The 23,520-nt window shown below is 40.5% G+C and overlaps 1 protein-coding gene across 1 annotated transcript; it reads left to right on the top strand.

Moving 5' to 3' along the window:
* The first annotated feature begins 1,227 nt into the window (after positions 1-1,227).
* Positions 1,228-22,809, top strand: LOC129770814 (NCK-interacting protein with SH3 domain). Its single transcript, XM_055773917.1, has 8 exons — positions 1,228-1,558; positions 1,651-1,835; positions 6,292-6,441; positions 6,498-6,591; positions 6,647-7,801; positions 13,609-13,830; positions 13,894-14,066; positions 14,126-22,809. Exons 1-8 carry the CDS (start codon positions 1,528-1,530, stop codon positions 14,315-14,317), a joined length of 2,202 nt encoding a protein of 733 aa, XP_055629892.1. The 5' UTR covers positions 1,228-1,527; the 3' UTR covers positions 14,318-22,809.
* Positions 22,810-23,520: the final 711 nt, after the last annotated feature.

The following is a 23,520-nucleotide window of genomic DNA, read 5'->3' as shown; positions in this document are numbered from 1 at the left end:
TACTATACTATAAATCGCAATTATTATGATCGGCGACAGATTCACTAATTTGAAGACTCAACAACTGTTAGGCTTGGTAGAGAAGTGCGTTGTGCCTTTATATATTCGAGGTAATTCCGCATGTTGCTGCACACATTCCCAATGTTCTAAGTGTTCTAACATTAATTGAAAATAATTTATTGGTATTCTTTGGTTATTTAAATTCGTAATACATGATGGCTGGTAAAGTCCAATGCAGTAGAATTTCGTAAACAAGGCAGGTAGAATTTCGGTAAACGATAAATTAGAGGGAATAACCAAATTTACAGAAATTACTCCTGTAAATCACTCGAACACGTTTTTTCGAAGTAAAAGTGTACAGAATGGTTTCGATCGTCTTGAATAGACACGTATTGTATGGCGAATGATGTTTATGCTGTTGGCAGCGCATCCGGTACAACCAAGATGTAGGTACGAAAGGTACACATGAGAAAGGGTAAGGCCAAGGCGCCTAGAAGTATATCCTAAGGTGGGGTCGTTTCTTCACTAAGTTGGTTAGGGGAGCGTATATGAAAACAGTACGGAAGAAAGCAGAAGGGGAATTATTTGCTTGAAGCGTGAAAGAGACAGATTGATCACGAGCGAGCTTGGACACAAGCGTATTGTGATTTGTTTACAAACAAAACAAAGTATGCTTGCAAGATGGCTGAAGAGTGGTTTTAGCAAGTTGACCCACCTTAGGATATACTTCTAGGCGCCTTGGTGAAGGCATGAATGGCACAATATATGTTGAAGAGGTACGCATTGCACCGTTCCACAATATCACTGCTGCAGGATCGCATGGAGCACTTTAATTTTATTTTTAGGTTATGATTTTTATTCTCATGATTTTCTATGCTGGCTACAAAAAGATGGCTGTTTAGCATCCCCCTGGTATCAGCCATCAGTTCAACACTTGCATAAATTATACATAGATGCCGCTAAAAATACTTAAAGGACCAAAAGCATAGCACATCTCACGAGGTTCTCGCTCTGAGAGAGAGGAACGAGAGAGCAAAGCATGGCGAAGAAAAACAATGTGACATTGACATTTACTTTACCACCCTCTTCCCGCCCGACAACATCCAGGAACGAACCCGTACGATACGCGGTCGTTATCGCTCCGCCAATGTGAATGCTCGTTTTCTAGGTGCAAAAATAAACAGAGCATCATCTCTCCCAACCAACGCAAATGTTCAAACCGTGATAGTGGGAGATGACAGCAGCGGATGCTGCTGTATGCCATTCGCGGGATGAACCATAACAGCGCGAGAGAAATGTTTTGCGCTATACATACTACAATTTGTGCTAGACTTCCAAAGAGCACGGATGGGTTTTCTTTGGCCTCCCCGCCAGTATATGGGGCAGTCGTGAAGAGGGTGTGTGAGTTTTTCTTTTCTCCCTCGTTTTTTTTTCGCACGAAAAAAGGCTGAAAATAGTGGAAAATTGTGACAAATGTGATTAGAAGCTGTCGCGGATAGTGTGCACAGCAGTTGTTGGAAGCGTTCAATGATGGGGGACAGTTTAATAAATGAAGCTGGTAGGTGTTTTTCAAGTTTTTTCGATTATTGCTATAGTGGAAATGGGGGGGATAAAAAATCAATTATTTCTCATGCGTGTATGTATTTGCAGAAAGCTTCGAAATGTTAAAGGCTCTGTATGACTTTACGGCCGTTTACCCGAAAACGATTAGCTTCGACGAGGGCGAGTACTTTATCCTACATCAAACCAGTGCCCGCCAGCGGAACTGGTGGCAAGTGGTCAGCATGAAAGGCAACATCGGATTCGTTCCGTCGAATTATGTCATGAAGCTAAAGGTAGGACTGGAAAAATGTTTGGGGCCGAAAAGGATACTAGTGCTAGCGGAAGAAAAATCGATATTTTACTGCATTTTAAATTAGCTTCCGCATTCATAGTTCTAACGATAAGCAAAAGCGTTTACCACTCTATGAGGCGACAACGATTTGAGAATGAATTCTCGAGCTCATTACTCCTTAATTGTTGTTCTTTTCTTCTTGACAAGTAATAATGCTATGTAGGGGAACTGGGGGTAAGACCGGCCCCATAAGGGAAGGTTTTGTTTTGTGAGATCTGAGCGCACATCTTGTTATGTTTCTCTCACAGAATAGAAATTGACAGAATAGTCAATTTTCAAAACTGACGAAAACGGAATTCACCAACCAGTGCGGGTAAAACCTTTTCAATTTGTCAATAAATATATTTGACAACAGCTGAACCAGTTTAAATGTGGCAACAGCCAAATGGAAGTTATTCCAATTTTAGATATAACTCTCGGACATTTTATCCTTTGCATGAAATGATTATCATACCATTTCGTTGATCCGGAGCAGAATTATCAACGATCGATTGCGACATACATTTGCAAATAATTTTATACCCCTGCTTTCATCAATGTAATTTCTTCGATATGGTGAAATATCCACTACACCATATCAAACATTTCGTATTCTTCATTATCAAACCCGTAATGGCACCCATCGGTTTCGTATTATCATTGATACCTAGATTTTCGCTAAATACTCCGTTCAGTTCTGCTGCAGAAACAAAATAAGCGTGACCCTCCTCGTCTCATATCGTAATAACCATTAAATGGATTTCGAGCGGGTGCCAGCTTATATATGGACTTGTGTGTTTTCAATAACCTTTTTTCAAAGCAATTTCAAAACTATGCACTCGTCACTCTCTGGTTTTCGAAACTTTGAACTTACACCCCGGTAGAGAAATGAAAGACGTAGTCTTACGTCGAAAACGATGTGGATATCATCGCGCTGTTTAAATTGTAAAAATGTTGTAATGTATCGCTAGTTTTGGATCTTTCAACACACCCGAATTGCCGCTCAAATGCATATATATTGCGTTTCATAACTATGTAACCATTCCATTTTTCTGGCACCTGCTGGTTCACCGAGAAGGGATGCTGTTGTAACTTGCAAGTTTCCAACATGAAATTTCAAGAATATCCTCCTCAGATGGAGTTGGCGCTCCACGGAGCACTGTATCAAAAAAAATTCAACTTAATTTGGCTATCGTTGCTTATCGGGAAATGGCCAAAGAAAGGCAGCTACTGCAGGAGGGAATATGAGAAATGTACAGTTCGAGATAGGTGTCGAATGAATTGACAATAAATGTATAACAGTTTGACGGATAACTTTAATTACATTCCACGACAGCCATGAAATAGATAGCGGTAACATAACATCAAAAACAGAAAAATATAGATTATCTTGGAGGTCAACTCAACTAACGGCCACCAATAATATGCAAATGTAGATGGAGATTCATGATCTCCATTGTTGATTACCCATCGGAATCCATCTGGGGCTTTCTGTTTTCCCAGCTGACTAGCAATTTCCATCAAATGTCCAAACGTTTCCACATCCTTCGCGGTTTCATCTTCAAGTTTTGGGATTAGCTGCTTGGAAATTACTAGGAAATGCACCGGACCCTGCGGCGAAACGGCGTTAAAGGCTAGGCACTTGTCATCTTCGTAGATTATGTCCGCTGGTATTTGTTTTCTCGAATGATTTTATCGAAGATGGTTTCCGCGTCTGCAACGGAAGGTTTCAGTGGTGTGTCGCTGACGAATGGTCGTATATGATTCGCTTGTGTGCTTTTTCGTCCTAAGCAATTGCTTTTAAACTGATTTTTTTATACACAGATGGGACAAAGTGCACAAAATATAAACATTGCCCCTTAGGAATTTACAAGAGTAAGATGCCAGATGATTTTTTTCAAAGTCTTCAACGAAAAACTGAAATGTTGACGTGTTTTATACACTGCCAGCTACCTTTGCAACCGCCAGAATCGCAAAGAAGTGTCTGAAAAAAGAGGTTGCTAGCGCAGGGAGCTGAATCAAGCCATAAAGAAAAGTAATACTACATCCCTGCAGTCTGCATCTAAAATATAAGGGTGTTAATAAAAGGTGGAAGAGCAGTTCTTGAGAAGCAAGGGAGATATTCCATCTGCACTCGATGATTTCTTGGCGTCAAGTTCCTCAAATTCGTTTTTCACATCTTCAGAGCGAACTGAAGAACTTAAAATGTGATGTCATACGATGATATGTGAGCAAAGCAATTGCGACGACAAACGGGTGACACTTTGCTGAACACACTCTCAAAGAATTTTACATTGGATGTAATACGGGTAGATGATCTCCTTTTTTTCACAAAGTCCCAGAAGAGTTGAGGATTTTGTTCCATATTTGACTGTACCATAGAAATATAGTTTTCGTAAGAGAACAGAAGAAGTTCTCTATAACTTGTTTCTACTTCGCGAAGATTGTTGCGCTCTCTCTCAGAGTTTGTTCGGAAGAATCTTTTGCGTGCTCTTCTGAAGGTGTTCAGACGTAGATGTCACAGCTCAGGAGTCCACCATGGTTTGCCAATAACGGAGGCTCGTCTTTTCCGAGGTACGTGTTCAGTTAAAACTTGATTCAACTTGTCGTAGAAAGTCGAAAGTAATTCATCCGCAGTTCCATCGCTCATTATACCGTCCCAGTCAATGTTGGTGAGTGTGTCGTTCAATCGGTCGAAATCACAAGCTTGAAAATTGTATGACACATTTTCATTGCAGTCTCCAGGTGTGCCTGAGTCGTTCAAGTATTCGTCGAGTAATAAAATAGAACGTGGATGGTGATATACACAAGTGAAAGTGAAGTAGACGGTGCTATGAGATCTAATTCATCTGGTACCGACCAGATAAACACTAAATCCAGCAGTCTATTATTTGTGTTCACGAGATTGGTTTGTTGGAAGCCAGTGGCAAACATGTTTTTCTCGGTCTCAGATGAAACGTTTGATGGAATGTAACCATTTATGGCATCGTCGAACTGCCACAGGAGATAAGGGAGGTTAAAGTCGCCTACCGATATGATGATGTCGGCCCCAGAAGGTTTCGGTGATGTAATCAGGTGTTTATCCATTTCTTTCTTCGCATAATAACCATGGATAACAGCTATTACAACCATCCTCCTTAGAAGCTTTGGACTCTTTCAGGTTCTTTTTCGGACATGCTACAATAGAGATCAGTCATTCGCAGGTGTAGTTTATGGAACACGGTGGGTTCGACGTGATTTAAAACGTCTAAAATAATGAATACTAACATATACAGTGTTTAAAAACATATTATCAGAGTTTTCTAGTAAAACTCAAGTTGTGCCGGTCTTACCCCCAGTTTCCCTATATGATCAATGTTTGTCTTTCTGGCGGTCACACGTAATAGGGTAACACGGGGTGATTTGGTCATATGGGGTGATTTGGACCACCCCTTTATCTAAAAAATTACGGCTCAACTTGGATTTTTTATAATGTCATTCCCTTCTATTGTTGAACCGTATGTACCTAAAGTAAAAAACTTTGGTAAAACTTCAAAAGTAGAGGGAAACGGTAGCATAAACACAGCAAGCACTTTGATCGTAAAAAATGTGTGTTTTCCGATAGTGGTTTTAAGGTTTTTCCCACTAATTAAACGAACTTTTCGTGTATTGCGCAGTAAAGTTCTGTTTGCCTACAGAAGAGGAACAATTTGATGTAGCGAAACTGTAAGTTTGATAACAATAAATGAAATTAATTGCATTTTGTTTTTGGTTGTTGTGTGGGGTGACATGGACACGTTTCTGTAGGGTGAATTGGTCCTACAGGTTTGAGACTTTTCTTTGGTCTAATTGATTCCAGATGCCGCTGAATTACAAAAAGTGGATGGACAGACAACGTTGGAAGTGTTTGAAAATGCTCGACCAACAGTGAAAAGATTCATGCAGAATTCGAGATGGTGTCAATCCTACTTTTCTGGTCTGGAATCTGGCCAAGACACCTGGTATCGATCCCGAAACACTGTTACTGATTGTAACATTATCCTAAAATACTTTACATAAACATAAGTATGTTTTTTTCGATGAACCACACACTGGACCAAATCACCCCACAGACGGTCCAAATCACCCCGAATCAAATTTTAATGTCCAAAAATCATCTCTTTCATTTTATGATATATTTGGTAGATTGAGGCTTTATATAATGATTAAACATTATTTATTGGGAGAAAACAAGTGTACTTCAGTATACAATGTGGCATTTTTTATTTAGACCGTATTGGTTTGGAAATATTAGGCGATTTGCTTAGGTGGTCCAAATTCCCCCCTTTTCCCCTACATATGTACGCGGTGAAATATAAGTCACGGTCGAAATGAAACGAGTCGTCATACATAATCCGGTTACGCGCATTTTGTTTTGATAATAATCGATCCCATTACAGGTGGATCCGAACTTCCTCAATGGATTTCTCGAATCCAGCATTGAATCCCTGCGAATGTCGACTGACAAAGAAATTAACGGTATCATTCACCGTGACGAACTGATGGATAGACTGATGGAGAAGAAGATGAGAGTTGAAAAACTGCTAAAGGTAGCTAAGTTAGTTCGAATTTTATTAGCCATTACTTAATTTTTTTTGTTTTGTAGAGTGAATTTTCAGACAACGAAGAAGAACAGCCTCTCAAAATGGGCAATGGAAGCATCAGACATTTGGATGATTATTCCTGCAATAATTGTATAGGTGAGTCACCAAGCATGAGGAATGTGAACCTAACTATAATGACAGAATTTTGCAGATCCCAATCAAAATTACAAAGATGCTGAATATAGGCGTTCACCGGTCACCTCAAAACATGAGAAACTAACCAAGAAGTCACAATCTAGTCCTGCGGTAGGAGCCACAAACAGTGTACCGCAGTTTGTGCAGGAAAGTCCCAGCATGAGCATTCTTTCATCGAAGCTCAACCAGGACGATCCGGCAACACCGACGGCACAGGAAAGTAGTGTGCTATCCGAAGTGTCCGAAGCGGAAACTACCAACACGGCGACCACGACTACAACCACAACTACAAGCGACGAAATCACGGCCATCTCCAGAGGGGATGAAGAAAATGCTCGAACAGAGTTGATCGCGGAACCAGAAATACAGACCGATCACGAGATGGAGCTAGAAATTACCAATAATGATGACATGACTACCAGCGAGAACGAACCACAACCCAAAGAGTCCTCCGCCAAAGAACCATTAAGCGAACCGGATACGATTGCGGAAAGTCAAAACCTGAACGATATCTCCGACGCGAGAATCGAGCCGCAGGATGTTTATCAGGTGGTGGATGCTATCCGTACCAACACCAGCCTGAGTCATGAGATGGCTTGCGTTGCACTCCGCGTTGTGCTCAGTGAACTGGAACCCTTGCTGCCTCCCCCAGTGATCAAGCATTTGGAACCGATAGCCGTGCATCTGACCGCCCCCCTGGACGTACCGGATGCATTACTAGCCCAAACCCATGATGCCCAGCGGCTGAGGGTGATTTTCACAGGTCTCTCGGACTGTAAGAATGATTCCGAACAGCGCACCTGGATGCTACACGAAGACGAAGCGGATATCAGTCGGTATCTCAACGAATTGATTACCATTCTCACGGATGCCGATCCGAAAATCTGCCGCAATGAGATGGCAGTTGATCACTACCAAAGTGTCATCAATTTGGTTCTTTATTATCAGATGGAAACGCGTTGGTCCATCCGTAAGCTGCTGCTGAAGGCATTTAAAGCAATGTGTCACCTCGATTACACTACGGTTGATATTCTGCTCGGTTCGGTCTTACCGCTGGAAATTGTCCAGGATATGATTTCCAACGCCAGGAACGTGGAGAAACTTCAGGAGCTAGCCAATATGTTGATTATTGTATTCTCGATTGGTAGACGAATGCCGGTGAACCAGCAAGGTGAGTTATTACGCGTATTGTAATGGCTATTGTATTGCTTTGAGATTGGATGAATGGGTTGAATCCACAGTTGCACTGTTTCATCAGTATCACTGACAACTGACGTACAACGACAGTCACTTCCTATTGACGAATATCTTGTTCAAATGGTGACTGACGAAGTACGATGCAACGAGAGGTCTGTTGCAGAGTTGCTGTCCATACGCTTTGACCGATCAGCCAGGCGGTAAAATTGTCCGTAACGAATTGATGATTATTGCAGATTCTATCTTCATCGAGCAAAACTTCGATTTTTGTTTCGGTTGTCGCTTCTTGTAATTATTGAAATAAATACTATGTCGCAAACGCGATAGAAAATCGTTTTGTTAACAGAATTTATAATTGACCAAAGCTTGAACAATATCTACAAGCTGAAGTAATAAAGAAGAAACTTTATTTCTATCCCTGAAATTTCTCCTCGACATCCAAATTTTCGTATTTGACAGTCCGGTTATACTCAATTATATCCTATTTATCCTCGAAGTTTTAGCATCTTTATATATAAAAGAAGGATTTTCCCACGTACGTATAAAATATCATCAAATTAGAATGATAGAGTACTTTGGACAATATTTGAGATGATTAGGAAAAATCGAAAAAAGTGACTATGCATATCTTCTTCTATATCTATAAAAATGGATTTCTGTCTGTCTGATTCTTATGGACTCGGAAATTACTGAACCGATCGACATGGAAATTGGTATGTGGGGGTTTTTGGGGCCGTGGAAATTCGAGATAGTTCGAGACTCCTGCCCCCTCTCTAAGGGGAGGCTGCCATACAAATGAAACGCAATTTTCTGCATTTGACAGAATTAATCAAGCAAATGAAACCAATTTGTCACGTGGAGGTTTTAGGATGCAATAAATGTTTTACGGTGGTACACCCCTCTCTCTAAGGGGGAGCACCATACAAATGAAGCATCAATTTCTGGATAACTCGAAAACTAAACAATCAAATGGAGCCAAATTTGGCTTACGAAGGTTTTAGGGGGCACTAAAAGTTTCTATGGTGAATAGACACTCCTCCCCCCTCTCTAAAGGGAAGGGGGAACTTAATAACTCCAGAACTAATCAAGCAAATAAAATCAACTCGAAAACTAATCAATCAAATGGAGCCAAATTTGGCATGTGAAGGTTTCAGGGGGCACGAAACGTTTCTATGGTGAAAAGACACTCCCCCCCTCTCTAAAAGGGGGGCTACCATACAAATGAAGCATAAATTTCTGCATAACTCAAGAACTAATCAAGCAAATAGAGCCAAATTTAGCATGTGGAGGTTTTAGGGGGCACAAAACGTGTCTATGGTGAATTGACATTGGGAAAACTCTGAAGGGAAATGAGAAAATTAGGAAAATTCAAATTCAAATATGGTCTACAATTACTTAGTGACAAACGTTGTTAGTTCATTTAATATTTGCGCTAACGAAATTGATTTTTGTTCGAAAGTGGAAATGGATTTTAATGTGATAAAACGCACTCCTATATATTCTTCTATCTATATGAAAAAAATGGGTGGGTTATATATATATATGATATAACCGAAAGGTTGACGTGGGACTACCTTAGCTTAGTAATCATTTGTATGTATTGATTGAATTTTTGATTGAATGAAACAATTTCCGAATTCAATTGAATTCAATATATTTGCGTTGTGAGTAAAAAAATTGAACAAATGCCATGTCTCTAGTGTCTGCACGATCGTACCAGGTACCTAAGTTTAGGAGACCGTGTTAGGGAAACGCATTCGAGTCTGCACAAAGGCAAGCGAGTATAAAAGTACTCGCAGTTTGCATGTATTTGCAATGCCGATTTCCCCAGACACCTTGGTTTAGAAGTCTTTATAGGTAATCAGATTTCAGTCGGAACAAAAATACTCCCGACCTGCATGAATTTGCAATCCCAATTTTCCTAGACACTTTGGTTCTGAAGCCTGTGTTGGGAAAACATATTTTAGTCGGAACAAATTGCCCTCGACTTGCATGTATTAGCAACGCCAATTTTCCCTCGCTCCATGGATTTGAAGTCTGTGGTAGGGAAACACATTTCAGTCGGAACAAAAATGCCCCCGAATTGCATGTATTTGCAATGCCAACTTCCCCACGCTCCTTGGATTTGAAGTCTGTGTTAGAGAAACGCATTTCGGTGGGAACAAAAGCTGCCCCTACTTTCATGTATTTGCAATGTCGGTTTCGCCAATGCTGTTTGGTTTTGAAGTCTATGTTAGGGAACATATTTCGGTGAGAACAAAAGTCCCCCTACTTTCATGTATTTTCAAATCCGATTTCCCCAACGCTGCTTGGTTTTGAAGTCTGTGTTGGGGAAACCGTAAATCGGGCCAATCAAAACGAGGCAGTTAGGGCATTTAGATAACGCTTAACATTTTACAGTTATTCAATTATTTATCTAATGAAAAATGACATTTTATTAATTGCGATAGATGCGTAGAAATATTCCCTATCAATTGATGCAAACATCTTTCCGATCCAGTAGAAAATGTTCGAGTTATAAGCATTCGAAATCTTGCATTTTTTCCTGCATGTTCAGTGTTTATGTTTTCATTTTACCCCCCATATATTCCGGTTAGACGTAGTCCCACGTCAAAAATAGATCACTGAATGTGTTGATAATAGCAAAACTCGAGAAAGGAGTTGCCCGATTTAGGACTGTGTTTATTCTATCATATTTTCTGTATCAAACATTTATTTCATGTAACAGAGAAACATGTTATTTGCAAGTGGTTGAAAAATCTTCGAGAATTGTGTCTGAAAATAATCTGATATTATAATGAAGAGTTTTGGTAGAAGTACTAGGAAATTCATAGTAAAAGGTAATTTTAAAGGGTAGATTAGAAGATCAATCAATGAACAGTTCTGCGATTGGACCCATGAACGGGCGCTTAGTAAGAAAACGTGAATGTGATAACGAAAAATAAATTTTGGGCGGGACGAAATTTGCCGGGTCAGCTAGTTTTATATAATATGTATTGGTATTCACGCAACGCAACGTAGACATATGCACCTTGATAAACATGTAAACCTCCATTACATCTGTACACTATGAACATCATAAAAAGTATGTGATCTTCGCGATTTTTTTTCAACGATAGAATAAATTACTATGGTTAATCTGATATCACAGTTTTATTAGGTATATGTTGCTTAACAAACAAAAAAAAACATTGGTGTCAATTGGATTGTGGCTTGTAACTTTGGAATGGAGCATCGGACAAACCTGGGACAAAAACTACAGTAAAGTAGACATCCCAGAGAACATTTTAAGCCTGAAATATTTTTTTGGAATTTTTTCAAGTTTCCATAACGTACTACCCCCTTAATGATCATAGTGTGCTGACTTCGACATGCTTTGATCGTCAAAATACTCTGACAAACTATTTATCATCAAAGAGTGAACACATTGTTTTGTTGCATGTCGTTTGATGGTAATGTTGCAATGATCGTTGTTCGCGCGCAACCGTTCTGAATTTTCGGATACTTAAACAGGAAGTCATGGCGCGGATATCGCCTATAGACGACGCTCGTAGGGAAAGGATTCACCATTTGTCGTTGCATTTCCTGTTAGTTCCATAAATCATTACTATTATAATATAAAATCATCATTAGACACCATTTTCGTTCAATATGTTTCTGCGATATCGGAAAAAACCTCTTATTTCATCACATAAAATAAATATTCGATACTTTAAATTCATAATTATGATTTTGAGAGCATGTTTATTCCACCTGAATATCCATCATTATGCCAATGAAATCACACGAAGCTTAATGCCGTCTACGCGAATATTCTCTTCAAAATCAGAATCCGAATTGGATTACGATTCCAATAATACAAAATCAAAAGCAGCAGGTTTTCCATTTTTATAGTCTTAATTTTTAGATTTTCCAAAACAATACTCGGAACTTGACAGTTCAGCATAGTTGTACTGCGAGTGCGAACCCGTGAAACATCTCAGTGCGAATCTCAGTTGGAGCTGAGTGACTAAAAAAACGTTTTGAGAGCAGTTAGGTTGGCACTGGAGTTGAAACTGAACAAAAATGAATTCGCTAATAGTGGCAGTGACAAATGTCAGCTCTGGTTTTTTTTAATTTAAACGTACCGTGAATTATCTGTCAGGTTTTAGTGCCATCCGATCATTAGTGTCTACATGTTCGTCGCAAACGGCCGGAAATGTGGGCCGATAATTCTTGGATTTTGCATGATGATAACGCGCCACCGCATCGAGCCCGAATTGTACTGCATTGTTTGGTCAAGTAAATGCCATCGAGCAAACACCTTATTCACATGATACGGCCCCGTGCGACTTTTTTTGCTTCCCAAGTTGAAGTTGCCATTTCGTGGAAAGAGATTTCAATCGATCGAGGGGATCAAAGAAAATGCGACGAAGGGACTAAAGACCATCTCTTCGTCGGCCTACCAGGGATTTGCCTGAAATTTAACCCTATTTTGTTTTATTGAAAAATTCCCGGTACTTTCTAATCATAGGGTAGAACATGTATAGCATACTCCAGCGGGGGATATGTGCTAAATTTTGAAAAATTTTCGACGATTTTCTACCAAAACAATAATACCAAGTAATAGGTAAACCTAAGCTGTCTGTATCTCGAAATATTCATCTTTATTCCGCGCGGCGAGTGACATGAGATGACTCAAGTCACTGTGTTCCTGCATGCGAATGGCATGACTATAGTTTGTTACTTAGGTGAGATTTGCGGTCGTGTATTCATATTTTGTCCACTCGGGTATAAAACAGGAGCTGAAAAGTAAGGTGGCTTCCACAATAAAGCGAGAAACTTTGCTATCTCACGTCATTCACCGCGCAGAATAAAGGTGGTTAAACCCTTCTTTGTAACGTTCATATATGTTACTGAGTACATAATTGATTTCAAATCAACTATATTTTGTTCTCAATTCCGGTAGAACTAATTTATTGTTTGCTCCACAATACTGCAAATACTATTTCGATAAAAAGGCGCTATTTATATCAACATAACAAAAAAAGGAAATTGGAAGAGCTTGTACCAATTCTTCTTGGCACGATTCTTGATAAAAAAGAAATACGTACGATATTGCATTCAGCGAAACTTATTGCTTCATCTGATATGGCTTCTTAAATTGAAGGAAAATAAGTTTTCGCGCCATTGAAAGATCGCAGCAGCAATATTTGTTTGTATGACAACTACAAACACATGAAAGGCAAACCCAGTTTAGAAAGAGTACAAATTGTTCAACGTTTAAACGGTCTGGAGGTTGATTTTTGAAGCGCTTTCAAGGTTGTCTTATATAAGTTCACGTTTCAGCACATCATACACGGTCGATTTAGCCGCTTTCAGCGATTTCGCAATTTATGTACGCAATTTATGTGCCGGATTTTTAATGTGGGTGTCCAAACTCAAACATCTTTTTCAAAACAAAACGGATCAACACGAAATTTGTACTGTCGAAGTTTTCAAAACAATTGGCTAACAAAATATTTCTGATACGCCTACTACGGCCGCCGCTATAAAATGAACAGTGATTCCGGACTCTAACTGAATCAAACCTTGTTGGTGAAAATCATCGAAGAGATGGTCAAAGGGTATAAAAATCTACCTGAGTTAACCCGTTTTTGGGTTCTATGTTTTAAAAGTTTACGTGTTAAATTCGCATCATCATCATTGTTTCCAATACGCAAATGATTCCTCCCATTCTCAGATCTTTCTGAGCGCCCCTCATAAAATGAATGGTATCAAGGCTAATCGTTTCCATTTCAGAGCACCTCAGATCCGACTTCGTTATCTTTCTATTGAATATCATCGAGAACCCGCCGGACACGGATATCCACAATGTGTTATCGGACACCATGATCAACCTTATATTGTCGTTTAATCTGCAATTCGACAACTTCGCCGACAATGTCGTACTCGAGGCCATGGAGCAAATACAAACCGCAAAAACATTCACCGAGAAAATCTTGGTGCTTATTAATCGTGAAGGTAACTGTGATTAGATGCAATCTCGTTTCAAATCGTGAATTATATGTACTTCTCCTTACGCAGAGGATCCAGTACATACCCTAAAACACACTCCAGCGCACATAAATCCTGTTCTAAAGATGTTAGTGGACTTATTCAGCCGAACGGAAACTGCTTCCATCTTTTATACCAACGACCAGAATGTGCTGATTGATATTCTTGTGCGCCAGTTGTCGGATCTTTCGGCCGGAGAACCGGTAAATCACAGTTAATTTTTTTGAGAGATTAATAATATCCCTTGGTTTTTTTTATTCAGATTCGCAAATGGTACCTGGAGCTCTGCAGAAAGATCGTGCGAAACACACGGTACTCAGAGCACCAACACCGCAAGCAGGACCTGATGAAGATCTTCACCCGGATCTTCTGCGAGGAGACGGAGTGCAGCGCCGGAGATCAGCAGATTGTGCGGGAGATTGCCAACGAGTTCCCGCAAATATTCAAAGCGTGAAAACAGTTGGAACGCAATGGCTTCGAGCAGGCCGCATCCCCCACGCCAGCAATAATACCAAACGTACTGATGGAGGTTACCGCGGGTACCGTGCAGATGCACTCGAGTTTTGTTCAGTATCTTTTTACGCGCGTCCTTGGCAGGAAGGATGGCCATAATAATAGCATTTCTATGCTTCCGAATAATTAGTTGCAGTGAATGTTGAAGCTTGTCGTTGGGTTTTTCTAACTAGAATTCGGAAAAAAAAACTGGTGGACAGAGTGGTGCTGGGATGTAACAGGGTTTTTTCCGAAAATATTTTACACATTTGTATATATTCTCAGTTTACATAGCAGTATAGAATCCTAATGGCTCGTACTACACTGATGGTCGCAAAAAATCCCATTTGAAATCGAATTGTTCGAATATTGAAAGTTTTGTCAAACTTTTCGGTATTCCAGTCAATACGTTAAAGTAGGTAATATGACCCCTTTTGATCTCGATAATCAACTGACAACCCATACTCTCATTGGGGTTCCGGAGGTGTTGGGGATTCAGCTCGTTCCAAGCTTTCTTCAACGCAGCAAAATGGTTTTGCTTGTTCGTAACGTCGGTTTTGTCCACTTTGTTGTTCAAAATCGCGTTCAAAAATTCCTAATACGAATCAAGTTCGGGCCGATGGGAAAAATGCTGTTGTTTTCTTCGCAGAATGCTTCAGGTTATTATCTTGCTGTAAGGTGTAATTATTCTTCAAACTCATTTTCAGCATGGATTCTTCCAGGTTCTTGCGCAAAATGTCGATGGAACCATCGGCAGTCATAATACCGTTGACCTGCGCTGTGTGTCCCACCCCAGCCCACGAGAACCAGCGCCCCACCATGATGCTCCCAACACAGTACTTCATAATCGGTTGTAGATGCCGGTTCTGGAGGCCCTCGTCGCTCAGATTTTCTTGTTAAACGACTCGAACTTTGACTCTTCCGACCAAATAACGCGCTTCCAGAATTCAGCGACTCGTTGACATGATCCTTCGCAACCTTATTTTTTTTTTTTTTTATCTTCGCTTATTTTTCGTCGGCCTATTTCCGCCACTTTAGTGCCAATCACCGACAACAGGGAGGCGACTCCACCTGTTCCTACCTATCAGACTCAACAACTCATGAGCCGGGCCAACTTCTTTTACTTCCCCTCCGAAGGAAGACGTAACCAGAGATTTTTCGCCTCAGAAAATCCCAACGACGCCAGCTGGGATTGAACCCAGGCCGATCGGATTCTTCGCAACCTGAAGTCGTTTTTTGTTGGTGTTGCTGATCATCTGTCCCTTTTGGCGAAGTAGCTCTTCAAGTGACGTTCCACCATGCGTCGTCGAATGGTGCGATTGGAAAGGTCCAGATCCAACCATTCTTTAATCGCCTAAATGATCTTTCGTAGGTGTTCTTTACTTCACGAATGATTAGCGTGTTCGTTCTTGCATCAGTCGTTTCGGTCCTCTTCCCGGTCAATCGGCCACGCATCTGATGCATCCGAGTGACCTGCTGGTCCGCACCACGGCTAACTTCTCAGCAATGTTTTGTTCAGATTCTTTACATTGGAAGTCGTGCACAATCGAATTTCGGACCTGCTTTCCACCCATTTTCCGGGAGCTTCCTCAACGTCAAAAACACGTCACTGTGCACGAAAAGTTGACTAAACAGCTACGAAAATTATGTTTGTGTCATATGTAAACAACTAGCTGACGAAACCGAGGGGTGTATCGATGAAGAAAACACGGTAAAACAATTTTACGAAAGTGATTTTTTGATGTCATACCCTAAAACAAAAGTAATTTTATGTTTTTCTAAAAACTAAATCAACCATGCTGAAATGACTGGAATACCGAACAATTAAAAAAAAACTTTTATATCGGAATAGTTCGATTGCAGAGTTTTTTTTAATGCCTTTTTCATTTTTTATTTGAGAGGCTTTCAGCCTCCTGGGTGCACCCGTGGCCGAGTGGTTAGCGTCTCACATTATCATGCCGGGTGTTCGGGTTCGATTCCCGTTCTGGCCGGAGGATTTTTCGTCAAAGAAATTTCCTTCGACTTGCACTGTGGTCACGCGTATTCAAGAACTTGCCCCTCGGAATACATTCAAGGAGTGTTATTTGGCTTAAGAAATCTCAACTAAGTATTAATAAATGACGCTAGTTAATGCATACGTTGAGAAGGCAAAAGTTTCACAGGGAACGTTAACGCCATTCAAGAAGAAGAAGAAGCTGATTCGCCTCTGTAGCGACGGCAGTATACATTTTCCGCACATTTCAATAAGTAAATGATGTTGGTTTATCCAGTCGAAAATATGATCATGGTTTGTCCACTTTTTTGAATGCTCTAGTTCAGCGCACCTGTGTCAAATCAGATATTCAAATGTTTCCAAACATATAAATAAAATAGTCTTGTTCATGATTTACAGTAGTTTTATAGGATATTTTTACGGATTCAAATGTTTTTAAGGTTTATGAAGTCCACCTTCTATTGGTGTCAAAGCGCGCCTCATTTGAGCTAACTTTCAATCAACCACCAGATGATTATTTGGCACGTATTCAGACCATTTCTGGATTATAACACTTACAAATATAGTAAACATCATGCTTGCACACCATTTGGATCTGATTTGTACATCTAAAACATGTTATAAATGCATTTCAATGAACTCAATTCTGATCGTGATTTATTCTACCTTTAAAATGTCCAAGAAAAAGCAATATTCTGAACAAAGTCTAAATTATGAATGGATCGATTTGATGACATCAAACTCAAGCAATGAGAAATGCAACATCTACTTGAAAATTCGATGTTTTTTTCATTCAAAAATAGTGATTTCTAAAACCAAACAAATCATGATCAGAAGTGGACAAACCATGATCATAATTACGCTTTGATGAAATCGTTAAAAACATAAAAATTTGGATAATTTGGACGCCTATGGTATTATTAGCAACTAGAGACTTGGAGCTTTTCCACAAGCCCAACAAGCCTTGCGTCTTGATTATATGTGATTTTCATTAAGAAAAATCGTTTTGCATTTACTGGTTGCGTGAAAACACCCTAAATCGGACCAACCAAAATCATTTACCCTACATAAAATACATATAAAAATTATAGGAGGTTGTATACGACCGCATTCTTGACGTAGAACTACGCTGTTATGTTATATAAGTCGCTTGTTTATACCTTCGTATATTATTCTATAATGCTTTGGCGCACCTTAACGTCTGCTTCGCCATAATGTCAGTTTAATGCATTGATAAATTCTCGAAGGCACCAACGAAGCCCTTATGATGACGGAAAACAAACAGTGTTAACTGCTTGGAGAAAGACTGAATTGTGCCACACAGCTTGTACTCTGCTGAAAGACCCATCGATGCGAATTCGCTGATGAGTTTGTCAAGAGCGACCGCCTCCACCACCAGCGGGGGGAGCTTGATTTTTGTTGATGCCTGGGTAACGGCGTTTACATTATTTATGACCGACGCGCCGAAATCGCCTACTTCGCTGTTGTTCGATGCGGTGTCACACTGGCAAGGTTCGGTTCAGTGCGAGCGCTTTTCACTGCACCAACATCGCGTGCATCATTAGATGACGCTTGCCTCGAAATTTTATTGCCCCTGGCAATACGTTCGTTTTTTGCAGGGCTCGAACCTGCCTTCCTCTTCTTCTTGCTCATCGAAGAAGTCGTCCAATTTATGACGCGGAAAGAAAAACACGATACGAATAAAGGCCGTTTTATATTATCCAGCACGTAGCGTAAACGGCACGTACCGACACCGGCAGACAAATACATGATGTATTCATATCATCAGACATAGCAACTTCTCTGTACGGACCGGCAGCGCGGACGGAGCGGAGAAATGCTACTGGTGATTGAACCGATGTCGTACCGAAGAGCGACGAACGCACCACTACCACGAACTTCGACGTTTGATATGTATGTATGGTGCTACTCGCCCGTGTAGTTCGTGCCCGGCACCGGCAAAATATTCTTTTCGAGAAATCCTTCATGCATTTGTCTGAAACGTGCTGTGTATGTTCGGAGCCGTTCCGCTATGTATACGCATACACATTTGAAACACATGCAATAATATTTGTCTTGCATGAAACGTGCCGTGCCGGTTACGCTACGTGCCTGATAATATAATATTACCTTAACGCGAAAAACGAACAGAAAAACCAAACGACGATATCCAAGTTGGATTACCATTGGTGGGGTCCAATCTTAGATCGAAGCGCAGCGAAAGCAAAGTGAACTGGATTACTCAACAGTCCGATGCCGAATGAAAGTTTGCCTCGTCGAGATCCACTGTTTATACTCTAGGCAAGTATTCCCCTTCATTCTTCTACTTTTCCTTTGTTCATGGGGACTTTGAATCCTACGATTTCCCCTCCGTTGCTCGTCGATAAGTTGCTCTCTATTGACAGGTCTGTTCGGGAAAGCACACAAATGGACAGAACAAATGTATGGGAAAATGGAAACGCCTCAAGTTTTCATGAATTTTAACCATTTACAAACCGGGGGATTCTAATGTATAGCATATTAAACAAATCTTACGTAATTTCCGATTCGTTTAGTATGTGAATCGCCAAAATCCGTTCGCGGCAAAAATAGTTATTAACGTTAACTTTATTTCATAAAAACGTGACCTGTTTTCTGATTTGGCACCCTTAATGAAAGACGTGGTTCTACGTCAAAAATTAACATAGAATGACTGCATAAAATTTGAACTTGAAATAACAACGATTTAAAACAATTAAACAAAATTCTCGTCCATTCCTGCTTGCTTGCTGGATCAGATGGCAAGAATGTGCTCGGATCATGGCTCCAGATCAGTGGAAAGGACGCCATGCCGTTGAACACACTGAATGTTCGACGGAATTGTGGAGCGACGATATTGACAGTGATCGCAGAGTAGACGGAAAGGTCCTCCGTTGAAATCGTGTGAGACCGAGCAGTGACCCTTAACCTCTCTGAGGAACTTCTCGAAAATGCCGGCCACCTCTGCCGAGAAGACCTGACAAATCGCCACTTTTTTTTGCCGGAAATTAGTCTGTTATTACCGCCGTTTACCCCAAATCCAACTCCTGATGGTCTTTTTGTGCCGTCCGTATACCTGATTTCGTGGATACAGTATTTTTCTGCTATGATGGACTTAAAGTGTTCTGCAGACCGTCCGAGCTCTGCAGGATTGTGTTGCTAAGGGCGGTCAGGTAGGTATTCCCACTACCGCTGATTTTCGATAATGATTTGGCAGTCCTAGATATGATGGCCTAGTCGATGATTAAGTCGAAAGAGCGTTCTCTAATTTCAGCGTAGACAGATTCAGCTGGTTTAATAAATCGGTGCCAGAGTTTTTGGGAGCATATCTGCGGCCAAACACGTCAGCTCGAGGCCATAGGTGAGACGACTGCTGATGATAGCATTTGCCACCCGTTGTTGCTCCTTTGTGGTTTGGAAATAGTTTTCAGAAGGTGGCATAGTTCTTATCAATTTCCTACAAATGGCGGAGGAAGCAAAGTTTGTGGTCGACCAACACTCCGAAGATGTTTAATGTTTTTGGACGAGAAATGCATTCTTTATATCTGGATCCTGGAAGTGAGACCCTTATGTCTGAGGCTGCATATCACCATATGGCCGCTCTTCTGCGCTGAGAGTTAGTTAGAAAGTTAGAAAGTCTCTTTCGGCTCCCATCGGCCGATGGCGTCACTAGCTGTCTGTATCCTGATGCGTGGAATCCTGTGGGTGGCATCAGAAGAATGTCATACGCGTAGACGAACACGAAGGCTCTCCTAGGCAGCACCTGGAACAGACTATTCATGACGACGAGAAAGAAGGTGTCGGCAAAAACATAACCTTGAGGTACTCCTGTCTCGTGTAAAACTTTGGAGCTGTCCTCGGATCACGAATGGAGCCCGGAAGGGGTTTTCGTTCTTGGGTTGGAGGCTTCGACCCCCTCTGTGACTATTTTGTTGAAAGTGTGGGGTTGTCCCTAGATAGCAAGAAGTCGTAGGTTTTTTAAAAGGTTGTCCAGTTCACATGGGTCTACGAGTCATGAGCGTTGGCGGGTCGTTGAAGCTAACGGTTATCGGGTAGTGGTCGCGCCCATGAAAGCCGACGGCTTTGTTCCATCCTAGCCTACCCACCAAGTTAAGGCTTGCCGCTGAAATATCAATAGCTGTGATACTTGTACCTCTGCGGAAAGTATACGTGCCGTCGTTCCCTTCCCGTCTACCCTAAGGATTTTTTGGATGTTTGTTGGGGAAACTAGATTAATCTCTTTGAGTGCGATTATAGACGCTGTCAGCTCTCGATCAAGAATCCCCAGTTCTTCTAAATTGTTGTACAGCCCATTGATGTTCCATTGAAGAGCGAGGTTGGTGGTCAGACTTTGCTGCTCTGATAGACGGTGTGGTGAGGAATCCGATGTGTAGTGGTATTGGATGCGATGTTTCCTGGTGGAACTCCATCGACAACGTTGCGCGGTTGGGCTACCTTGCCACTCGGAGGCAGCCAAGGAAACGTGGTGAGATTTGTTGGGAAGTTGGAGCTCCGGCCATAGCTTGAATAAAATATCGTCGACTGCGTCTGCATCATGCATCATAGATGTCGGCATTAGACTTTGCTTCAACTGGCATAGGCGAAGCACGGTCGAATCAGAGGGTGGATCTTCGGTGAATTAGGACATCAACTGTGGATGGTGCTGTGTCGGCGGCTTGAAGGATCGCAGTGGCAACGATAGACGATGTTGTCGTTACCGCCCTTGTGCGTCCCGGTCTCTGGTACTAATCCCACGTGGTTCTTCGAGGAATATGTGTTGCCACGCTTTTGCATTCCGATTGCTGAATCGTAGTATACTGCATCTCCCTGGCGCTGCGGGTAGCATGCCAGTACAGGTGGGGATATAACGTCCGCACTGAAGGGGCATCATGCCTTTTGTTTTTTTATTTCATTTATTTGTACCTGCTCAGTTACGTTGGTTTCAAGTTCTGCGAAGGTCAAACGATATATCTCTTCGTTTCCCTGCTCCCTCCATTCTGTTCATCTATAAAAAACTAATCAGCAATTCGATTCCAATGGTGGTAAATTGTAAGAGAGACCTATTTATTCGACAAGAACAAAAACAAAAAAACTACGCCATAGCCCAAAGTGGCCAAGCATTTCTATTGCTAGATGTAATAGATTATTTAATTGATAGAAATGCAAACTTTTAAATACAATTTTGACATAATCTATACACAGAATAAGTTTTAGATAGTAAAACTCGTACAAAAAATACAAGAAGGGCACACATTGATTGTTAGAACTTTCAAATTTCTCTTCCCAAAAAAAAAACAGTCGACAGCAAATCTTTTCCGGTGGTCCAGCGCGAATCGATTCAACAAAACCAATATTGGCCGCCCAACTGGGTACCAGCAGCTGTGCATTTACGCTTACGAATGGTTAGGTGTTAACTCCATTTTACTATCCCAAAAATATATATATAAAAATGTGATGCCGAAAAAAAAATCTAGAGACGAGAAAAAAAACACATGAACTGAATTATTTCAACAAATAAGAATGCCACATGTATGTTATTCACCTTGGAACATGCCTTTGTTAAGTGTAACAGGAAATTTCCAGTGTTGAGCTTACTCTTCCATTTATGATAGGTATATTCTCAGAAAATGTTTTTTCATATAAAAAATTGGCTTGTTAAAAATTATACCTATAGTTTATGACGTTTGTTTGAGTCAGTAGTGAACAATAACGAATCAAGAAGAAAAATTAAATGTTATATTTTATCCAAGCGTAGCATCGTTGAATTAGTCCGTAAGCAGAAGCGAACAACATAATGGATACTCGTGTATGTATTTGATATTTGGTAACGAAAAACAAAAACACAGATAATTAAACAAAAATTTCCTTCCATACTACCTATTATGCCAAAAACTATCGATACTCTTTTCGTAGTGTCTAAAGTTCGGAGCTCTCAATTAATCACTCCTTAAGCAAAAAAAAACCTATCCATTTGGAGCAGTTAGGTTTTGGAATTACCGGTATTTTAATCTTATTATAAACACGAAAAATGGAAAAACAAACACAGCAGAGTTACAATTTTAAGCAACGCCAGAAGGGTTCACATAACCAATGCCCGTCAACAACCAACAGTGAAAGAAGGCAGAGAACAAAGTTTTAATGACGATGATAAACCAGTTGAGAGTAATAAAAACCTATTTAAGAAAAAAAAGAAGACAGGTATTTTGGTAGGTTAAAAACGCGTTCAAAGTTTATAAAACATGTAGCTATTTAAAAACCAAAAAAAAGAAATTGTAATATGGGGCAGATGTGTGGGAAGATAACTCACACAGATTAATATCTGCTAGAACTTGTAACTAGGGAACCATCTCAAACGTGGTCATACATGATTACTCGAACAAAACTACAGATGTTTGGATAACAATAAAGAGAGACTAGATGCAAAATAAATATTGTACTAGAAATAGTCTTTTTATTCATCGTAGATGAGACAGTGGATCCAGCAATGGTAGCTGTTGCCAACTGGAGAAAGTCAGGCTACTTTCGACCCCATGGCGTCACTGGTTGTCACACCTATTTTATATTTCGATCGATTCGAAATATTTCGAACAACTTGATACATTTCCAATCTATATTCCGTTCGAGTTGTTTATGCATTTTTTTTTCGATCTGTTTCTGTTCGAACATTAAATGGACAAAACGTTCGAAATAGGGAAAGCGAAATTATATCTCGAACGAAATAATGGTTTCGAACGAAATGTAAATCCGGCGGAATGCAGAATAAGGGTGTATGGTATCATAACGACCTAATCGGCTCAATTCCAGCCATATTTAATGAGGCGAAAAATCTCTAGTCACCATATTCGATGAATACAAAAGGTAAGGTTAATCTTTGAGTTTTGGAAGAGGATTTGCTGTGAGGAGCATTCGATTGTAATTTGACAAAAATGACAAAAACATTATATTTCAAAATTATATTTCATACCTAGGAGGCGATCTGGCGTAGTGGTAACATCCATGCCTCTCACGCTGAAGGTCACGAGTTCAATTCTCACTCCCGACATTCTTCCAAAAATGGAAGTACAAGTGACGAACCAGCCAAATGAGTTGAAAATCACTATAATACAGATAAAAAAAAAATATATATTTCATACCTGTTGTCGCACTCAATGCGA

Source organism: Toxorhynchites rutilus, chromosome 1, assembly GCF_029784135.1.
Source record: "Toxorhynchites rutilus septentrionalis strain SRP chromosome 1, ASM2978413v1, whole genome shotgun sequence".
NCBI classification, from domain to species: Eukaryota; Metazoa; Arthropoda; class Insecta; order Diptera; family Culicidae; genus Toxorhynchites; species Toxorhynchites rutilus.
The sequence above is the reverse complement of the archived record's forward strand: the minus strand, read 5'-3'. Positions and strand labels throughout refer to the sequence as shown.